This window comes from Saccostrea cucullata, unplaced genomic scaffold (assembly GCF_032062105.1).
Source record: "Saccostrea cucullata isolate Sc308-1 unplaced genomic scaffold, CSIRO_AGI_Scuc_v1 ctg2305, whole genome shotgun sequence".
Lineage (NCBI taxonomy): Eukaryota > Metazoa > Mollusca > Bivalvia > Ostreida > Ostreidae > Saccostrea > Saccostrea cuccullata.
This window is the reverse complement of record NW_026929684.1, coordinates 204712-227044: the sequence shown is the minus strand read 5'-3', so window position 1 is coordinate 227044 and position 22333 is coordinate 204712. Positions and strand designations below refer to the sequence as shown.

At 32.2% G+C, this 22333-nt stretch overlaps 2 protein-coding genes across 2 annotated transcripts in view; both read right to left on the bottom strand.

Moving 5' to 3' along the window:
- The window catches only part of LOC134281809 (uncharacterized), a 72710-nt gene that overhangs the window by 20420 nt on the left and 29957 nt on the right, over positions 1 to 22333 (bottom strand). The gene's annotated exons all lie outside the window — the stretch shown is intronic.
- LOC134281813 (uncharacterized) lies at positions 335 to 13251 on the bottom strand. The gene is made up of 7 exons (XM_062764249.1): positions 13173 to 13251; positions 12947 to 13016; positions 11236 to 11309; positions 10896 to 11096; positions 10327 to 10410; positions 2364 to 2462; positions 335 to 2168 (listed from the first exon to the last, which is right to left on the bottom strand). The coding sequence occupies exons 1-7, from the start codon at positions 13183 to 13185 to the stop codon at positions 2161 to 2163; spliced, it is 549 nt and encodes a 182-aa protein (XP_062620233.1). The 5' UTR covers positions 13186 to 13251; the 3' UTR covers positions 335 to 2160.

Sequence of the window (22333 nt, the reverse complement as noted above, 5' to 3'; positions counted from 1 at the left end):
ATTTGATCGGCATTTTTGCTCCAAAATCTAATATCAACTTATTCTGTATCCAAAAAAAAAAAAAAAAAAAAAAAAAAATTTACAAATCATGTTTTTTTAAAAACAATTCTGAGATGAGTTTCTGATTGGATTGTAATTTTATTTCTTTGTTTAAGTAAATTAGTATGATCTATCATGTAAAATTATATTTGATTAAATTGGTCAATTTTTCCCCCAAAATAGTGAAATAGCGTTATTTATAGAAAATTTAACACGTGTTCCGTTGTTTGATAACTTTTTTTGCATAATATCCTTAGCTCGATTTTCTTTTATTAGACAATCAGTCACCAAAAGTAGATATATACAGCTGTGATAATATCCCAATGATATGCCACTGAATTACTTTGTATAATGAAATAATTATTGGCAGAAAAAGAACATTCATTTTTCGACAAATACTTTTTTTATTGACCAGCAGTAAAAAAACAACAAACCAAGAAAATAAATGGCATAGATGGCTTTTATACACTTTTATTGTTAAAAACAATGAGTGATACGAAATTAAGCTGTGGAATATTTTAAATCTTGCATTTATGCAAGCAACGACTCATCTTTAAGTTAAAAGAGTATTTTATCAAAGAAAATTGAAGGAAAATGTATGTTTCAATAATTATAATAAAACTTTTAAAAATTGTGGCATTCTAGTTCTTGATCAAGTATCCTCAGTTTCTTTGATAAACTAAAAACTTTGCTAAGTGAAACGACGATCTTTAATTTAATGATTAGTCTTGGTGCTTGACGATAGGATCATAAGCTAATGGTGTTTTCATATTTTTTTAAGTTCAGACAGAGTAAAAGTTTTTATTGTTATATGTATACTAGAGAACCCCCTTTTCTTGTCAACACATTTTAGTTATATATCCTCATCTTTATATATATATATATATTGAATTCATCCTGTGAAATAAAAGAATTGTGGCAAAGTATAGGTTAGTTCTTAATTATTTTGATTTAATTACATGTATGTACACTTAAAGATGGCAATGATCTTTTGTTTTCATTTGCCAGCAATATTTACACGATATTTAGATTTTCATTATAAAGTGCATAAAACGGTTTTTCATTGAAGATAATTAAGATATGATTCATTGTTACTGTCATAAAATCGAACACGTCTTTGTCTTTTAGTAACAGAGAAAACATGGACCTCCAAAACGTCAGAGGTATAATAAAGCAAATATTGTCTGAAGATGATATTTATTTCAAGATTTAGACCTGAGAAATCATCAGTATAAAATTTACTGAGTTTTCAGATAAGTAATTATAATAATTTATAATAATCATATCAACAAGTTGAATAAACAAAACAAACAAAAAAATATCAGTATATATTCATACAGAGCATGCTTTTCTTATTTAAACATGATAAACAAAATGCGTTTTTGAAACACTGATACCCCTGCATGTCAGCTTATAGTGAGCATTGAAATTTCCTTCTCAAACGCAAGTCAAATTCTAAAGTCAGAGTCAAAAGGTCAAAATTGCTGCGGGTATGCAAACGGTCTTGTAATAAGGAATAAATTTCTGAAAGATCTAGTTTTTAACTGTTCAAAAGTTATGGCCAAGTTGAAGATTTTTTGAAAGTAAGCACACTGTAACACTCTTTGAGGTCAACGTCGAAAGGTCCAAAACATTTATACGCATTAAAGGGTTTGTCAAAATAAATACACATGTAAGGTTTGGAAGTCCTAGTACCAAAATTATGGCCAAGGTGTAAGTTAGGTAATTTTGTGTAAAAGTGGGTTAAAAGTCTAAGCCCAAGAGGTCAAATTTGGTCAAGAATGGCCCTGTCAAAAAGAATGCACCTCTGAAATACGAAAGCCATAGCCTCATCCACTTAAAAGTTATGGGCAAGGTTCTTACGGACAAACAGACAAAACAGACGGATGGATGGACAGGACAAAAGTGATATACCCCGAATCTTCAATGATGGATTCATAAAATGTAAATTTTAAGACTTAATAAAGATGGTATGTTTTTCTGATTAGATGATATAAATTGGTCGCTGTGAAGAGATTTTGTATAGATTCACACCTCCATCCTTCATTTCAAACTCCATAAATACTGCCAGGAACATTGTCATACAGAAAATGGATAATTGTAGATTCAGTGTGATATCAACTAGTTTTCTGTAAAATTCACATAAAAAGTATTTTAAAAAATATTACTCAACACTATAACTCTGTTTTCAACTTAAACATGTTTAAGTAATTAATCATTTATCTATATGAATGTAATTGCTACATGTAGAAAAGATGAATTTCTGGTTTGAAATGCAATTAGTAGCTGCCATATTACATGTAGTTTTAAGATTAACAAAATACCTGTTAATGAGAAATATTCAAGGATTGATCCTAACACCATGACAATAATCAGATGGTAAATGTCAAGGGTAACATATTTTTCTGAAGCAGTCCTGATCACTATATTGGAAGAAAAACAAGTATATTCTGACAAAACGTCAAAGATACTCAAGCTGTAGAAAGTCAACTAGGAGGTGTCATTAAATAATAGCGAGCGCAGCGAGCGTCGCGAAGCGATGCTCGCAAAGCGAGCTCAATAGACTAACGTGTATGAACAGAGGAAATTCGGATTAAAATCTGTACATACGTCAGCCAAATTTCTCTGTGCAACATTCCCAGAATTCCCGCACTACCCAATGTCCTTTGCGCGAATAAATCAAAAATAGTAAAAAAATTAAAGGAACATTGTTTCTTACCGAAATCTTAACGAAATGATTTTGCCTTACCTTATTCAAAAAAATACCCCCATGCCACAACACCGGCCTTCACCTTGCCCTTCGGAAATGATACAAATGACGTCACCGGAAACTTACGAATTTTGACGAAGTTATGTCGGTTGCTTCCGTGAAACTCGGAAAACATGTTGCGGTGCATAGCAACATGGTGGCTAAAACACAGCAACAACTTACTTGAAAAGAACGATTTAATGCAATCTCTTTTCCATAAACTAGCGTTTGCGTCCTAAGTCAACAGAACTTTTTTTCTGAAGTCATACTTTCGTCTTCAACGGTTCGGGTATTTCCGATTTTGTCGGAAACTTCCGACAAGTTTGGAATCTCGATCCCGATGCTTGGGAAATGATTTCTTTTTATTGTTTTGTTTTATTCTTTTTGCTTTCTTTTTCTTGAATGATAGACAGTACATATGTAGGTTTATGATAGTAAATAAACTGCGCTCGCCCCAACGGTCACACCGTAAAACATATTATCCAAAATGGTATAAGATGAGTGTGGCGGAGTCATATTTATTTAAAATAAATTTTTTATCTTTATTGAATAACTTACTGAGCCATAATTTACTATATGCCATATTTGGTAGTAGTCTCCATTCATGAATTCTACTCACAGAATCTCATTGGCCAGTAAATTTGTACCCCCTTGTTTAACCGGTTTCTCTGCTATATATACTGAGGCATGGGCCCATCCCTGTCAGTGCGGGAAATTTAACTTACATATTACCAGCTGCCCGTTGTCACCACTTGAAAGATCTGCCATTGCTTTTTCATTCCTAATAAATTTATTAAACTGAACCTGCGTTCTTCATCCCCGCTTGGTTACATTTGGCGTCGCCGGGAACTAAAGCAATGGCTAGTGGTGACAACGGAGAATTTCATGTAAAATTCCAACGACGTGAGTAGAACTTCAAATTCCATTACATCAATGAAACATCGTGGGAAAGGAATGTTTATTCGAGCGTAAACTACCCGTACTGATAGTGAATACCATTCTCGGCTGTTACAATGGCGAGTCATCCAACTGTAAAATCGTTACAGAAAGAAATCAAAGGTCTGCAGAATCAACTTAGCGAAATGGGTTGGAAATCAAATTACGAACCAAAAGAACCAAAAACTGTTTATGTGCAGCGAAATCGCACTGATCCAAAATTCACCGGCAATAACATTGATATAGAGGACTGGATAGAAAATGTTCAATATGCAGCACGTGGTATGACAAAGGAAGAAGGGGCGGATCTAATTTACCAAAATCTATCTGGAAATGCGCGAGACGAAATCAAGTATTTGTCAGGTGATGTACGAAAAGATCCTCTACATATGGTTAAAATTTTGCGGGATGTATTCGGTGATAGAGACAGTGCTATTAAATTACAGAAGAAATTTCTTGACAGAAAACAGAATGAAACTGAAACACTGCGTCAATATTCTTACGGTCTGATGGATATCATTAGAAGAATTACTCGGAAAGACTCGTCAGTTTTCGGAAACCAAGATAAAACATTGTGTGAACATTTTTCAGAAAATGTCAGGGACCAGTATCTACGGAAACATCTAAAACGTATTCTGCGCACGCAACCGGATATCACGTTTAGGGAACTTAGAGAAGAGGCTATACTCTGGTCAGAAGAAGATGAACATGGCGAAGTCTCGTTACAAGAATCACTGGAGAAGAAATCAACTGAACAAAACCGCAAGTCTGAGAGTGAAAAGAAAACTGAAGTATCGACAGAAAAAATACCGAAGCAAACGGAAAGTGAAAGTGAAAAGAAAATCAAAGAACTTACCGACGCATTGAAGAAACAATCGTGTCAGATAGAAAATTTAACAAAAGCTGTCAATTCCAAACAAAAATACTACGACAACAACTGGTATTATTATGATCGACCACTTACCATGCTGACATGTTACCGATGCAAAAAGCAGGGACACAAAGCTAATGAATGCCCAACAAAACCGGATTCTACAAATTCTGAACAGGAAAACAAAAGCCCTTCGTAATGCAGAGTCCCGTTATAGAGGGGAGTGAAACGGACTCATGGAAAATGAACACACGTTTAGTTGGTAAATGTCCTTCAGTATTTGTGACAATGAATGGTGTTAATGTTAATTGTTTAGTTGATACTGGATCATCAGTTTCTACAGTGACAGAATCATTTTATGAGAAACATCTGAAGTCAGCAACCAAATTAAATACAGACATTGTGTTTTCTTTGAAAGCATCTAACGGACTTTCCATACCGTTTATTGGATACATCGTGGTCAACATTGAGGTCATGGGTCAACAGTTACAGCAAGTGGGTGTGTTAGTTGTGAAAAATTCCGTTGATTTAGAAACACGTCAGCGTAAGGAAAACATTCCGGCCATTCTGGGAATGAACACGATTTCACTGTGTAAGAGTCTATTAGAAACGCAACACGGAGCAGAGTACACAGAAAAAGTTGAAGAAATTTCAGCAGATTACAAATTAAAAGAACAATTCAAAGCATGTGACAGAAATAGTAAACGTGATGTCATAGGATATGTTAAAGTCTGTGCAAAGTCTCCAGTACGCATTCCGGGAAAATCTGTGACTGTTATCAATGGTACAGCACCAAAGATGCCAAGACTGTATGAAGCCATGGTAGAACCGTTAACATCTACTCAACATTTGTCATCAAACATTATCGTTGTCCGGACTCTTAGTAAAGTGAACCGTGGATTTCTGTGCTTTCGTATCGCAAATATTGGTACTGACGATGTGTGGTTAGCACCCAGAACAAGAGTTGCCGTCCTTGTCAATGGCGATGTACTTGAAAATCCATCTAACATCGAATTCACTAGAAAAGGAAATACTGAAGAGATTTTTGTTCAACAAGAATTTATGTGCAGGGAAACCACAAATTCAGAGGAAGTGACAAGTGATTTCAAAATTCCACCGGAAATAGAAAAGTTGAATTTAGATCCTGCACAGATGAAAGAAATTCGCACTCTTTTCTACCGAAATCAAGATGTATTCTCTCAAAATGATGACGATATAGGATATACTACAGCCATAAAACATACTATTCGGACAACAGACGATCAGCCTATAGTGCAACCTTACAGACGAATACCCCCATCACAATATGAGGAAGTGAAATCACATATTCGTAAATTGTTGAACAACAATATTATAAGGGAGAGTACTAGTCCATACGCATCACCGATTGTGTTAGTCAGAAAGAAAGATAATTCGCTCCGCTTATGTGTGGACTACCGTAAACTTAACAGCAAAACTCACAAAGATGCCTATCCACTACCCAGAGTAGAAGAATCATTTGATGCTCTATGCGGTGCGAAATTTTTCTCGACAATGGATCTTACCTGTGGCTATAACCAAGTAGCTGTACATGAAGATGATGTCGAAAAAACGGCATTCACAACGCCAATGGGTCTGTATGAATATCTTCGTATGCCGTTTGGTTTGTGCAACGCCCCTGCGACGTTTCAGAGGTTAATGCAACACTGCTTCAGGGATGAGATATTTAACATTTTACTTGTGTTTTTGGACGATATTATCGTCTATTCAGAAGACATTCCAGAACATTTGAAGCGATTAGAGACAGTGTTTAGAATCATCCGGAAACATGGATTAAAGTTGAAAATGTCAAAGTGCAATTTTTTTCAAAGTGAAGTTCGTTATCTCGGACATGTCATATCCTCCGAGGGAATCAAAACTGACCCAGAAAAAATAAGTGCTGTGCAAAATTTTGAAAAACCGACAACTGTGAAAAAACTCAAGTCATTTCTTGGATTAGCAGGATACTATAGACGTTTTGTGAAAGGATTTAGTAATATAGCATCGCCATTACACAAGTTGTCCCAGCAGTTTACACCTTATCCAAGGAAACCGTTTGGAAATAAATGGAATTCTCAGTGTGACGATGCGTTTACTACATTGAAAAAGCTTCTTGTGAGTTCTCCTATCTTAGGATATGCAGATTTCCAAAAGCCGTTTATTCTTGAAACAGACGCTAGTATGTTAGGATTAGGAGCAATTCTATCGCAAGTCAAAGACGGAAAACAACATGTCATCGCCTATGCTAGCAGATCCTTGAGTTCAAGTGAAAGGAATATGCAAAATTATAGTTCTCGAAAACTGGAATTACTATCATTAACCTGGGCAATAACAGAAAAGTTCAAAGATTACTTATTGGGATCAAAATTCACAGTGTTCACTGATAACAACCCGTTGTGTCATCTTAACACACCAAAACTCAGTGCAATTGAACAACGCTGGATTTCAAAATTGGCTATGTTTAACTTTGATGTGAAATTCCGACCAGGCCGCCATAACGAAAACGCAGATGCTCTTTCACGTATCAGTGATCCTGATGATTCATCGCGGCAAAGTGATTTAGAGATTCTACTAGAGAAGTTCTCAGATTCTACGAAACTACCCTCGGATCTACAAAAACAAAGTATTTCAAGTGTAATTGTGAATGAAGTTTACGACACTTTTCCATCTCTTAAACCAGATGAAATACAGTCTCTTCAGTCAGCTGATTCAGACTTGGCAACATTTCTGAAGATTTTCAATAAAGGATCTAAACCAACAAAAACAGTAATCAGAAAATTACCAAGATCTGTGATTACATTAGTAAGACAGTGGGATAAAATTGTAATTGTGAAAGGAATTCTTTACAGAGTGGTAACAGATCCGATACTAGGGGATTTAAAACAACTTATTCTTCCAAGATCATTACGTGAAAAAGTGTTATTCAGTTGTCATGACAACTTGGGCCATCAAGGGATAGAGCGCACATTTTCTGCTGTTCGTTCAAGATGTTATTGGCCTGGAATATTCAATTCTGTGAAGGATTATTGTAAGCGCTGTGAACGTTGTGTAATTTCCAAGATGCCTCAACCAGCTATACGCACTACAATGAGCCACCTCATCGCATCTAGACCACTGCAAATTCTAGCAATCGATTTTACTGTTTTGGAACCAGCGCATGGAAAAGAAAACGTTCTTGTGATGACTGATGTCTTTACAAAATTTACGCAAGCTGTTCCAACAAAGGACCAGAAGGCAGATACGGTTGCGAATGTTCTTTTAAACGAATGGTTCTTCAAGTATGGTGTTCCCGATCGTATTCATTCGGATCAAGGCCGAAATTTTGAAGCAAATATCATTGCTCAACTGTGTAGGATGTATGGAATTACACGATCTCGAACCACACCTTACCACCCAGAAGGAAACGCCCAGTGCGAAAGATTTAATAGAACCCTACACAACTTATTAAAGAGTCTTATACCTGACCGAAAGCGACATTGGCCAAAACATCTGCCCGAATTACTATTTTCCTACAACGCAACACAGAATTCAACAACCGGATACAGCCCATTTTATCTTATGTTTGGACGTCATCCCAAGATACCCATCGATTTTCTACTTGGAGCTTTGGACAGTGACGATGATGATCAGATGACGACTGACGAATGGATCAAATCTCACCAGGACCGACTAAAGTACGCGTTCAACAAAGCAAGTGATCATACGTCTCTGATGGCCAAAAACAGGAAGTTGACCAACGACAGAAAAGCCTTTGACCCGGAATTGAATACTGATGACAAAGTGTACGTTCGAAACCGTCAAATCCGCGGCAGAAACAAAATTCAAGATTCATGGGACTCTACTGTGTATCGTGTTGTGAATATTTCAGGAAATGTCGTTAGTGTTGTGTCAGACGATGGCAGCCGGAAAATCTTAAACCGCCGTGATGTGACGAGATGTGTTTCCTAAATAACGCTATTACTTATGCAAAAACTTTTTGTTACTTTTGATGTTCATATGTATATTTTTCTGGAGAGTATGTGGCTATTATTGAAAAATGTATTTTGATAGAATATATATTTTTCATTTATCGAGACGCTAAATTTAAAGCTGGGGAGTATGTGGCGGAGTCATATTTATTTAAAATAAATTTTTTATCTTTATTGAATAACTTACTGAGCCATAATTTACTATATGCCATATTTGGTAGTAGTCTCCATTCATGAATTCTACTCACAGAATCTCATTGGCCAGTAAATTTGTACCCCCTTGTTTAACCGGTTTCTCTGCCATATATACTGAGGCATGGGCCCATCCCTGTCAGTGCGGGAAATTTAACTTACATATTACCAGCTGCCCGTTGTCACCACTTGAAAGGTAATTTTCTTAGTCTATTAAATTTTTGTATTTTATTTATTAAGTCCAAGTCATAAGCTCAAGTGTTTTTCATATTTTTGAGAGAAAGATATTCTAAACTATGAAATTGACGTTTTTTGGCTTAGTGAACTTAAATTTTCTTATTTTTGAAGTGAATATGAAATAAAAGTATTTTGTCTCAGTGTCTATGTGTATTATGATATTGTATATATGTTTTTGTATTTGAAAGATCTGCCATTGCTTTTTCATTCCTAATAAATTTATTAAACTGAACCTGCGTTCTTCATCCCCGCTTGGTTACATGAGGGCTATTGAGTTCAATCTTCTGTTGAATAAAATACATGTACATGAAACAAAATTCATATATTGAATTTAATTAGATTAGAATAAATATATATAATTGTACTACTTTTTAAGATGAATTCACGTTACTCACTTTGAGGAATATTTTATAGAGCATAGTGGCCGTTTCTAAACGTAATGAAATATTTTTTTTATGTTGATATCCTTCAAACTATACGAGTATATACGTTTTTTTTTTACTTTTGCTTAGTGAAGTACATCAATCACAATTTAATATACACAAATCCAAATAGCTTGTTACAAGCATACAGGTAGAAACTTTTTCAAAGTGGATGGGAGGGGGGGGGGGCTCCAAAAAATCCACGTGACTACGGGTTCATCTGGCTGTGCGGCATGTCTAAAACATATTCCGTACGAATCCAAAAGAAGTTATATAGGTTCCGTTTCAAAAGCTGAAGATAACTAGTACGATTTTTTGAAATTAAAAAAAAAACGTACAAGAGAGAATTTAACATTAATGTTGTGCTATTATTTTACTGTCACTCAAAGTGCACATGCACATTATTCTCAGGCCTGTGAGAAGCAATTTCAATATGGGGGGGGGGGGGAGCAACCATACATTTTCTGGCCATGCATAGTAGAATTTGTTAACGATGGGGTTACCTGCGTCACCTTTCATAGTAAAAAGTGAACTCGTCCAAAGATGCTTTGTCGGCGTCTGTAAAAGTTACCTGAGATTCCTTTGCAAAGGAAAGCGCGAAATATTCTGTATAGAAACTGTTGCGGCTGCGGAGCTTCACTCATTGTTCATCCGCCATAGAAAAGAATCCGACATTTATCGCACATTATCTTTGAACATACAGACTTTTTCAAGATAAGCTTCATTTTCGTTTCTAGAAATATTTTTATCTACAAAAATAATATCTTTTCGTATATTTTAACTGAGTAAATTGATGACCTAGAAACCTCTAGGGCTTGAGTAAATATCCCTTTTAAGAAATGTCCTCTCAATGGCTCATTTTACATAAAACTTTTTTGACATTTTCATACGAACATGGACAGACCTGTGTCTCCGTGACTTGTTTCTTTTCTTTTTGTTCAAAAATACAACGTCCAATTATGCAACTTTGAAGTGACCCTGAAATGGAATCATTAAATACAGACAGATAAATCTATAGGTCTTATTATTGTAAATACTAGTATATCAAATGGAAAAGTAAGATATTTAAGGATGCTTTAAGATTTCTGACATTTTGATTTCAGATTTATTTTTATTTTGCGAAATATTTTTCATTGTTTTAAAACCAATATTCAATTTTGGTTTCGAGTTTACACAAAGGTCACAAGAGGGTGCGGAAGAAAGTCATTTTTCGAATTTCTTCAATTAAGCTGTAATTCCATGAGAAAATTTGGAAATTGACACATTTACTGACCTTTCTGTGACCTCTGTGTATCCCCTAACATAGAGAACATATTCTCAATTTGTGGTAGGAAAAAGAACTTGTTTTTATTTATAAACTGGTGCATCATTTTAAAAGACATCCGAAATCAGGGGTAGCGTAGGGATCTTAGTCTCTCTTGTCCTTTATTACTTTTTGTTATGCAAAAATTTTAGAAACTTACCTAATATGTTTTGATCAATTTTGCAATCAATATTGATATCTTTGGCTGAATAAGAACATTTTGAGTTCTTCTTATGTTCCAGTTTCAACACGATATCAGCATGGTATTTGATTTGTACTCTCACATAATTGTCCTCTGCTGCAGAATTTATAATTGAACATTCCGGGGAACATGTCTCCAGATTGCTTAAGGAAGCATTTACTGTATACAAGAAAAATCATGAGAAAATATCCCTGAAAATATCCATATATTTTTTAAACGCGGTCATTACTTTTTCGAATTAATAACAATATAATGAACAATTATAAAGATTTTGTGTCAACCACTACATGTAATTTACCTGAAGAAATGGACAAACAAGTCGAATTATTTATTAATTTATGGTAAAGGTCTGTTGCTTTGCGGATACAATCCCTAAAATACAAAAAAAAATGCAATAATAAAAATGTTTATTTTCAGGATAAGGAAAATCAAATATCAATAAAAAGTGTACATTCATTGCTTATTTAACTTATGATAACACATACATGTATCATGTATTCTAACGAAACTTATTACATTCTTCTCCTCTTGTTTCATCGTTTAAATATCAATTGCAACCACCACCTGCATCAACCAAACAAAAATACCAACATAACAATATGAAGTCAATACCCTTATATATATAGTTTCGTTCCCTCCGACCTCTTTTAATGCAACGTTGCAATAAAGTCATAAATTTTACTACAGAAACTTCCCAAAATTTGTAAAAAAAAAAAAAAAATTAAGGTAGAATATACAAATTAATTGATATGCTGTACGGTAAACGGAATGTTGATTACTGTCTGAAAAGTAATGTCTAAGCTGAAAACGATTTGGAATAGGATTGTCCGCCAAAATCGTTTAGTCAATTGCTATATTTTAGGATTACTATATAAACCGCCCAATTAACCAATATTCAGTTGTCACCAGTGAAGACGGAGGGGTGTTACAAAGCATTCGGTAGCGACAATAAAAAGCTATGTACTCCTAATGAAGGGAAAAAAAACAGATTACGACAGTTGCACAGTTCAGTGAAGCCAACACAAAAAAAAATACTTTAGTTAACTATAGTTTACTATAGATATCTATATAATTAACTACAGTTAATCAAAGTGTCAAAGTTATCACTACAGTAAATAAAAGGTTTCAAAGTGTTTAATATAGTGTCAAAGTGTTTACTTTGAGTGTCAAAGGGATCACTATAGTAAATCAAAGTTTTCAAAGTGATGAATATAGTGTCATAGTTATCACTAAAGTAAATCAAAGTTTCTCAAAGTTAACACTAAAGTGAATCAAAGTTTTTTCATCAGCAATCTTATACATTACTCGGAAACAGGAAAATCATTTTTCCTTTCTTATCGATTTCCTGACACTAGTTTCTGTTTAAAAATATATTCTTGAATTTTACTTTATTGTCGCATCAGTCATGATAACGAATGTTTTAAAGCCATATATGGCGTAACTGATCAAAAAATATACTTTTGAAAAATACAAAATTAAGTAAAGAAATATAGTTGATACATTTAAATTAAAGCTTTTCATACAATTCTGAACACGGAGAACACCTCGTTTCATCTAATAATACGATTTTATCTTCTCTGTAATGTGTTATTTAAATCTTTTGTATTTTCTTCCGAGTTGGAGAAAATTCCGAGAATCCAAATTAAATTGTGATATCTTTATAACGCAATTGATTTAGATTTTGTAATTTACGGAAAAGTTCTATCTTTATATAAAGTAATGATACAAATAATAAGTTCTTATTATTTTAGTCCAATTATTTTCATTGTACATACGCCATATATGGCTTTAATAAAGTCGTTATATTTGTATAAAATGAAACTTTAACAAGGATTTAAAAAATATCTTTTTCCAATACAAAATAGAACGAATACAAAATGGTTCCTTATTTTCTATGAAATTAATATAGAATTTCAATATTCAATCTACATGTTGCTTGTGCAACACTGGCTTTTTTCATCATCTTCTTATATTTTTTCTTTTTAATAAACATTAAATTAAATACTTACGTTTCTCCATTGCAGCCTTTATGATAGAGCAGAACATACACATATAAGGCGGAAATGAACTTCAACACGGCTAAAAAGACACAATTGATAAAAAAAAGACTACATGTTTACTGGAAATATATACAAGAAAAATATCCTTTTATCTCTTTTACTTCCGTTCTATAAACTACATGTCAAAGTTTGTCATGAACGATTTAACTCTAAATTAATGAATTATTTAACTTACTGCTTTTTATCATCCTCTTTATAGATCAGTAGGAGGGAAAATGTATTGATGTATGCATTAGAATTGTTGTTGTTGTTGTTGTGAAAAGGAAGAAAGTTTAAACTATAGATATAATAAAGTGTAGTATTATTGTTCATTCGTGTGGTTTTATAAAAAAATATCCGTGAATTTTTTTAAAATCCGGGAAAATCAATTTTAACACCAGTTCACATAAAAGATATGATATTTGAAATTTTTCAAAAAAGCGTTTTATATTCATTAAAAGTACGAAAAATACGGTTTTGAACACAGAGAATTCTTATGTTTAATATTCAAAAGATATGGCTCGTTGATAAATTCTTTCTCCTGAATAAATAAACAAATTTAATGAGGTTAAAACATCGAAAATTAATCAATGAAAATATATTTGAAGGGATAGTGAGGTGTTAAACGGAGTAAATACAGTTTGTTTCACAATATACATGTTTGTCAAATATCTAAAGGCATATAGAAAAATGACAACAAAAGCTAGATATACAATTTTTAAAAATATCATTTCATTCATCTGATATTCAAAATTATTGTTTTAAGTCAGACGTATCCAACATTCTCTATTTCAGTTACTATGGCAACAAATCCTAAAATGTTATTCTTTAATTGTTTTCCAAACATTGTCCTAAATAACTTAAGAGACTCATGTTCGGAAATTTCTGACCACTGTTTTGTAAATTTTACAGGATACTTGAGAGATTTCTTGCTTTTTTTTTTAAAATTTAAATTTGTAGTTAAATACCACCGGTATATGTTGCTGACCACTTCTTTCGCTCTTCCTTTCAATCAATCTTGCAAACTTTTACCGACTCTGAACGTCAATTGACTTTGAATGCTGAAATCCTGTATGCAGACGCAGTCAATTCAAATTTCAGATTTCTAAATACACATGATGCACTTACAAGCATTGTTACTAGCTATTTCCTTATTTTTGGTATCATGCTTGATATTCAGATTATGCTAATTTAGATGTATTTATCATATATTATACCCTGTAAATACATGCAGATAAAAAATAATTTTACATGTAAAATAAAAAAAACTTAAGGACAGATGATAACAAATGAATGATTCAGAAACATATTTATGTTCTCCAGTGTAATAACAAATGAATGATTCAGAAACATATGAAAATAACAGTAGTCAAGATCAAAAGTACAAAAGCAAAACAAAATAGGAGCAGAGCAAACACGGACCCCCAGCTTTAGAAAAAATGATAAATTCTTTGAATTTTTCTCCTTAGACATCTAAAATGGAATATCTGGAGATTCTCCTCCATGGTGCCTGATTCCACCTATGATGTTTTGATCTTGAATACTGTTCTTTTTCTCTATAATTTCCATTCCATATCCCCCAAACTACACAACGGGAGTTATCATGATAATATTGTTTAATCGCCATATAGGAACATTTTAGTTTATATTTTACTTTCATGTAAATTAGTTGAATCTGATTGTTCCAAAAACATTTATTAAAAAACACTATAACCCGCTGAATAATGAAGCCACGCCCTCCAGTGAAGCAACAGACAACATTGCTTGACGACGGATGATATTCCAAAAGATAGCGACTGCGCAGAATTTATGAGCGCAAGGTTCACTGTAATATGTATTTTGAATAAAACATTCACTATAATATAATAAATATAGCATGTAGTTAAGTGTAACATTAAAAATTTTCACCCCTCTAAAACCAAAATTAACGAATTTTCTTGTTTTTAAAAGTACTACAAAATATGAAATAGAATGAATTTATACAAAAAATTTATAAAAATGGAGGGAAGATTCTCAAATTTCTACGTTTTAAATTTCAGGAACATATATTCATTACTTTTTCTATTATAACATTTTTATTACCCCTTCTTTAAGAGCTCCACGTTATCATAACGTCGAAAAAACAATTTTATGACGCCAATCTACATAACAGTCGAAAAATCGTTATAAAAATCAGATAAATGAAATTGTAATTAAATTTTTCTATCTATAATTTCTGAATTTTATCAATTTATTTAATTAAGTGAAAAAATTGCTTATAAACAGTAAATAAGCTTCCTTTTTATCTATGATGCGCGAAATATTGCACAATGGAAACTACAGTCGGCCCCCTTAAGATTTTTTCATGTTGCTAACAAATATACCGTTCTAATTTCTTGGCTATAAATTTTATGATTGATTTCAATCCTTAGTCTCAACATACACATATGGTTTTGTAAATATTTACCTATATGTATGCAAAAAGTTTCAATACGAAAATAATATAATGTTGAACAACGAATTCAACTGCAAATCTCCATGTCGCTTCATTTATTTACAATTTCAAGATGGAATTCTCAGCCGTTAAAGAGTCCCAAACAGATTGCAATGAATGTTAAAAGTTTTTTATCCTATATCAAAATACTGTAGAAGTACTTTTTTCCGCGTGGTATTAATTTACGCTATGTACGCCGTCACAAATTTTCCGCGGAAATTTGTCCAAGCGTACTCAATATAAATGCAAGGCATATAGTGAAAGTCTGAGAAATCCGCGTAATTTTCAACCCGCGGATTAAACGGAAATTGAGATTCCGCGGAATTATGACCCCGTGGAAAGAAGTACGTCTACAGTAATTCAAACCACTTCTCGCAAAAAATACATACTGAGTAGATCTTCTTTCTTGCAAAATCATTGCATGACGCTAAAAATCAATTTACTTCCCTAACAATTTTTTTTTAAATTTTGCGAAGAGAATGCATATTTTAAAAGAAACTAAAACTTATCTGAAAATGACCAAATAGCCTTATATCTTTGATTCTAGTAGTAAGTTAACTATTTTAGACGATTACGTTTTCGAAATTTTCGAAATAAAAATAAATATCAGAATAGCTGTACTGTTGTCTCTCTTATAAATTTAATTTCCGTAACGGTAATTTAGGAAAGTTTTCCACTAAAGGTATAATTATTGTGGGAACGAAATGCTTCATACTTTTGTTTGATATCCTAAAACAAGCTTTGATTTTACCTATTGCCGAGAATTTTAAATTTTATTGCTTGGAAATTAACTTCCGTAACGATACCGATGTATTTTTATCAAAATTTTAATTTTATTTCAGATTCATGAATCATATTTTTGCACCTTATACTGAACATCAGATACAAAAAAAAAATGGACAAATTCAGTGTTATTTAAAAAATGATAACACACCCAGGAAAGGTAGATAGATTTATTAAGGCGACAACCAAATATTCTTCTTGCCTATATACAATATGGCGTCATGGTAAGCTATATGACGTAACTTTAGAGATAACGATTTCTTAAAATCAATATTTAAAGATTAATTTGAGGTCGTAGAAATGATTTGAAACATGCAGAAACTTAATTTAGACAGACTTTTGTGGGAATAAAGCTTATGAATAAGGTATGCTAATATATTTCTACAATTTCCTCGTACAAGCAGACAGGGGTTTACTTCCGATCAGCTTTTCATATATCACTCGTAACAAAAAGATGCAAAAGTTCAACACTAGGCCGCATACTTTGAAACTTAATTTTTGCTTCTATCGAATGTTCTCATTCTATTGTTTTGAAAAGTGCTGATAGAATCGTATGTTGAACGGGAATTGATTTTTTCGATCTTCGAAATTTATTGTAAGGTTTCATCCAAAAGTGTAGAATAATTATTTCGGTGATAGGATAGAAGGATTCTAGCAGCACTTTTCATGGTACAAAGATTATTTTACTTAACTATTTTTACAAATAGAAATTAATTCGCTCCCGGGGTAGTGTTAAACTCTTCACTTTTTCATTAAGGCATAGTTTTCTATTTACAGACTTAGTGTAGTGCTTCTTAATTATAGTATACGTCCAACTGAAACTATGCCTTTTCCAATATATAAGTGGTACATATAACAAAAGAAGTGTAGATTCACCGAATTCTGATCTGTGTGTTGCCTTCACATACCAGCGAAGATACACGTCACAGGCTCCAAAACAATTAAGAACTAAAGGTCCACATTTGATTTGCACAAAATCTTGGTGCATTTCTATGAACATACCATTGATATCTAATATAAAGTTTTGATTTTTTTCATTATTTTGCTTCATTTTATTTCCATGAAAAAAGGAAAGAATATATTTTCCCCATGTTTTGTTTTATTTTGCATAAAATGGAATATATGAGTCATCCTTGATAATTGTAACATTGAAGCAATTTTTCCAAAACTTTTTGTGAGTCTCGATATTTTAAAATGCTTTTATGGAATATTTTAGTTTCAAAGAAAACATTAAAAAAAAAGGAAGGAAGACCCAGAAACCATTAAAAAGTTGTCACGTTCACCATAGTTTTAGTCTTTTGTTAGAAAAAATCCTGTATGTTTCAAACAATTTAGATCTTCTGATTATGCAACTGACAAATGTCTTAGATTTCGAAATTATAAGGAAACAAGCCTCTTTTACTCAGAAAAGATGTCGTAATGCAAGGTAAGATTATCTATAATTACTCATAAAGGAACTTCAAGATTTTTAGTTAAAAATATATTCTATATTATGAATAAATATAATACACTGTGGTAAATTATCAAACTATGCACAAGAAAAGGGTATGTATTATTCTCTATTGATTAATAGAAGGTCTAACATAAATTTGTTATATTTTTTCTTCCGGACATTTCTTCTCAAGTATAAAATATCAAGCCATTGATTGCATCTCATCTAATTTTGTTTTTCCATCATCACCTTCAGTAGATTGTTGTAGTATTTGAAATGTGTTCTTTTTATTTTTATCATCGTTCTCAACACCAAGCTTAACATTTTCTTCTACTAATTTAGACGTTTCATCAGTTTCAGTCTTCCGAATTTCACGGATTTCTTTCATTATTGAATATCAACCTGGTTTTGGGATTGTTTTGGGTTTCTCGTGTAAATGATAGTATACATTTTGTCAGGAATGGCTTCATATACAGCCATCTCCGCTGGTTTAAATGAAGTTGGATATAACTACAATTCTAAAATTAAAATAAAAGTTGGGTTCAAAGTGTTAAATACATACATCAAATTGTCTAGTTAAGTGAAAATGATGACGCTTATGTAATAATATATAGCAGCTTAGTTAATAGTAGTAATAAACATATAAAATAGGATGACTCTTTTGATTTCAAAGGTCAACTAAGTAGACCATTGGGTCTTGTATTCGCATTTAAATGTATTCAGTTTGACTCTGGAGCTTGAGCATTGTTCGTTTTCTTCATATATTTCATTTTAAAGTTAAAATTGTTTTTTGAAACGGCAAGAAAGTCCATTTTATTTGTTTATTTCTTCAACACCACAATACAAATACGGTATTGTAGATCATAATCTGTTTAAACCACTTCGTTTAACGGAAGAGAATATTACGAGGTTCGTTCAATAAATAATGCAAAATGTCATCTAGAAATAAGAAAAACAAGTTTAATAATTTTAATTTTCTATGTTTCAATACCTCAAGGCATTCCATGTTACCTTTTACACGTGTCTAAGATCTTTGTATGAATAAAGAGAAAACCACAGCATATTCATCTTCTGGGATGCCTCAAAGACACTGATAAATATTATTTCCCATGACATATATGACATTGTACAATCTTCTCTTGATCGGTTTTTCGTGTTGTGGGAATTAAAAGATCTTAAAATGGCTGGGATTTAGCTAATATAGGTGATGTAAACGTTTTGTATACTTTTTTCCTTCAAAATCTTATTCATTTCTTTAAGCTTATATGCAACTGTGTTGTCAGGCACATGAAAAATACCCTGGTGACCGATATTTGGATTTCCTTTGCCGGAAATCTGTTTAGCTTTCCTTTGAGCAATTTGATCATAAAAGTTACCATAGATGTTCCTTTGTTTGGATGTATGCAATGTGTTTATGGACCTCTTTGAATGCATAAAAACTAATGAAACATGAGCCCTTGCTTCTCTTTATTATAATAAAATGACACATTTTTCTTTAGTTCAAGATTATTTACTTTCTTATTCTTATTTTTGGCTATAAAAAGTACTCTTATGTTTTATCATTTATCAACCTGGATTATTTAATCTTTTTTTCAGTTAATACATTTGTTTTTAAATAGACCGATGGCACATTTAATGCGTGTTTTCTCTAAGGCATTTGTAAGGAAAGAGCACCTTTCTGATAGAAACATTGTTATATTTTTTTCTTTTTGTCAGAATTCTTAAAATGCTGTGATGATTATAAGTATACTATCCTAATAATGTCTTTCCATACAAATCTAACATTTTCAAACATAATATCGATTTTTTAGGTGCCCCACCTAATTCCAATCGACCAAATTGACTGATATATTTTCACTCTCCGATTTTTCTTTTGATTATTCTTAATCTATCTGAAAAGTATTCAGCGTTAAAAACATTTTTTTGTACATATAAACATCTTATCTGAAATATGGGTTCTTCGGCGGCTTAATTGAAAAAGCACAGTTTCACACATGCTCTTATTTTCATCTTCTTGAAAGCGTTCATAATAGTTTTTCTTCTCAGTGTAGTGACCATGATTACTTAAAAAGTGAATGAATTTTTTTGCGAAGGCAACAGGGAAATTCATGGGATTTTCTGTATTTAGGAGCTCTTAAATATGAAAAATTAAATCAGATGCCTCATTATTTAAAGATGTACTGTATATTGCTGCATAAGTAAGGGAAGTTGACGATAGAAAAGTTAAAGTCATCACGTTTATCATATAGCTTGGTTGTTAGATTACCATCAGTGTCTTTTTCAAGTAAAATATCCAAGTATGAAGCAGTACCCTTGTACTCAAAAAACCCGTTTGTTTCTGAAAATTTCCAACAAATAAATCTACGTTGCAAATATAACTATTTTATTTAACCACAAAACATGACTAATCATGAATAACCTCACCATTATTTATTTCTAAACTTGATAAGATGATACTTGTAAAATTTATAGACTAAAGCTTGCAAAAGTAGCTGGTGGGCTTTTCCCCCTCCTCAATCCATCTTGCTATTATACTTCTTATGTAATTACATTGTAACTTCTGCTTTCTAATTTTTTCTAATTTTTGTTTTTTATTATGTAGTTCTTCTAAATTACTTTCAGAAATATTTTCTTCCATATACGAGGGTTGTCCAAAAACGTCGTAGACAGGGAAAACAGCTTAGTTTTTTGTTTGCTTAATTAAATTTCTTTTCTTGTCATAGCAAAGAGAAACATTTTATGATAATGCATTTCAAATTTTACGATGATATCACATATAATAAGAAAATTATTTCAAAATAAAGAAAGAATGTTAATGTACACCGGCGCACGAAAGCAAGCGTAAATTACGTCTCTTATAACGTCATGATCTCTTTGTCTGCTTCACTTGCGTCTACGTATTAACATTCAATATTTCTTTTAGGTGATAGACTCCTTTTGAATTATGAAGGGACTTATTTAAATTCACTACTGTCCGCTTGTTTCTATTTGCTTCTTTTTAGCAGGTTCAAATTTCAGTCGAAATTTAGTCTAAATATCGCCTTACATTGTAGACAGTATAGAATGCACATTGTTTGACGTCTTTTGCGGTCCAGATTGTTCCCAATTATCTGCGTTAAAGAAACAGTACTCTACTTCTTACATGCTGTAACTATTTTGTATGGAGGAAAAAACCCATTGAATACCGTACTATTTAAAAATAACTTCTTTATTAAAATCTGGTGTGTACTGTCACTTCTGTACTTTTTTCCCATCTCTGATGTATATAAAACATATCCAACACTATTTATTATATCTCCATGCGCCGGTTACACGATTGAAGACGTCATTTTCATCAAACTCAATTCCAACGATACTATGAAAATCACTATAACAACTACATGTTTCTAACGCTATTTAAAGGAAATTTTGACATTTTATTAAGATTTCGATTCTAGTCTCAGTGATGTAAATTTGAGTTTAATGTATTACATGGCACTAAGGAAATAAAAGGAAATGTAATAGTATGTATATGTTTAATTTATTCCGAATTTTGTCCGTGCGCCGACAGACCTTATCGGCCTTCATATAAACCGTCCTAATATTATTAATATACAAGATATATATTTAAAAATCCACAATTTTAAAGAACATTGAATATATTATATCTATGCAAAATCTTGTTAGTATTGGTTGCATGTTTAAAAGTTTATAAACTTTGTCTACGACTTTTTGGGACAACCCTCGTATTTAATGTCCTCGATCAATGATTTTTCCTCATTTTCTCTCTTCTTTTTGACATATGCTGAAGAAGAGATATGTTTACCCCTTATTTCTAATAGTAAAGTTTCCAAAGATAATTGATCATTTATAGTGAAAAATATATTTTCATCTGGCACTCTGTGAATATTGTCATAATTGTATACCGGAGTTGCATATTGTTTTTGACTTCATCATGGACATCTTCATACACAGAAATTGTCTTCAATTTCTGTTTAGATGTTCGAATGTGTTCATCGGAAAGGCCCTTAAATTAAAAAGAAGTTTAAAAGACAGTGATATCTACCCCGTAACACTTCATATATGCTTGAATACTGAGTTAAAAAGAATTTACATAGTGACTAGTAAGTACCGACACCATAACTATTTTTGTGCTTATACTTGATTATGTAAACCATTGTTTGCAAAATGTATTTTGCCACAATCTTTTCAGCAAAAAGAGCAAAAGGTGACCAAATGAGCAAGCTGCTTAAGAGGTTTATTTTGCAAATTCCTTAAGGATTTTTTTTTGCCGTGACAGTGAACCAAGAGTGTGATATAAATATATTTGAGTTTTCCATTGTACTTTCAGGAACTACCACATGGTGGCAACAGAACAATGCTAACCTAAAAAAAACTGCATTTATAATACGGCGCTAAAGTAGAAATGTGTGGAAATATTTCATTCATAAAGCACTTGTTGTTAATTGATATTACAAGAGAAACTTTCATATTTAAATATGTCTGATACAAACGGTTAATTCAGTTTATTCGTCATGAAGTTTACACATGTAAAATAAATTATAGTTATTACACTGTAAAATTTAAATTATACAATATAATTAAATACTTAAATTAAACTTAAATTATTATTTACTTAAATTATTATACTTAAATTATAATTATAACACTGAACACTAAACTTTTCTTG

Excerpts from the sequence above, each read along its gene's own strand:
- LOC134281813 (XM_062764249.1), bottom strand. Across the intron at positions 11,097-11,235 it reads TTGTTTGTCCATTTCTTCAG|TAAATGCTTCCTTAAGCAAT; the intron begins GTAAATTACATG and ends TCTTGTATACAG. Across the intron at positions 2,463-10,326 it reads GGAGACACAGGTCTGTCCAT|TGATCAGGACTGCTTCAGAA; the intron begins GTTCGTATGAAA and ends CTTCCAATATAG.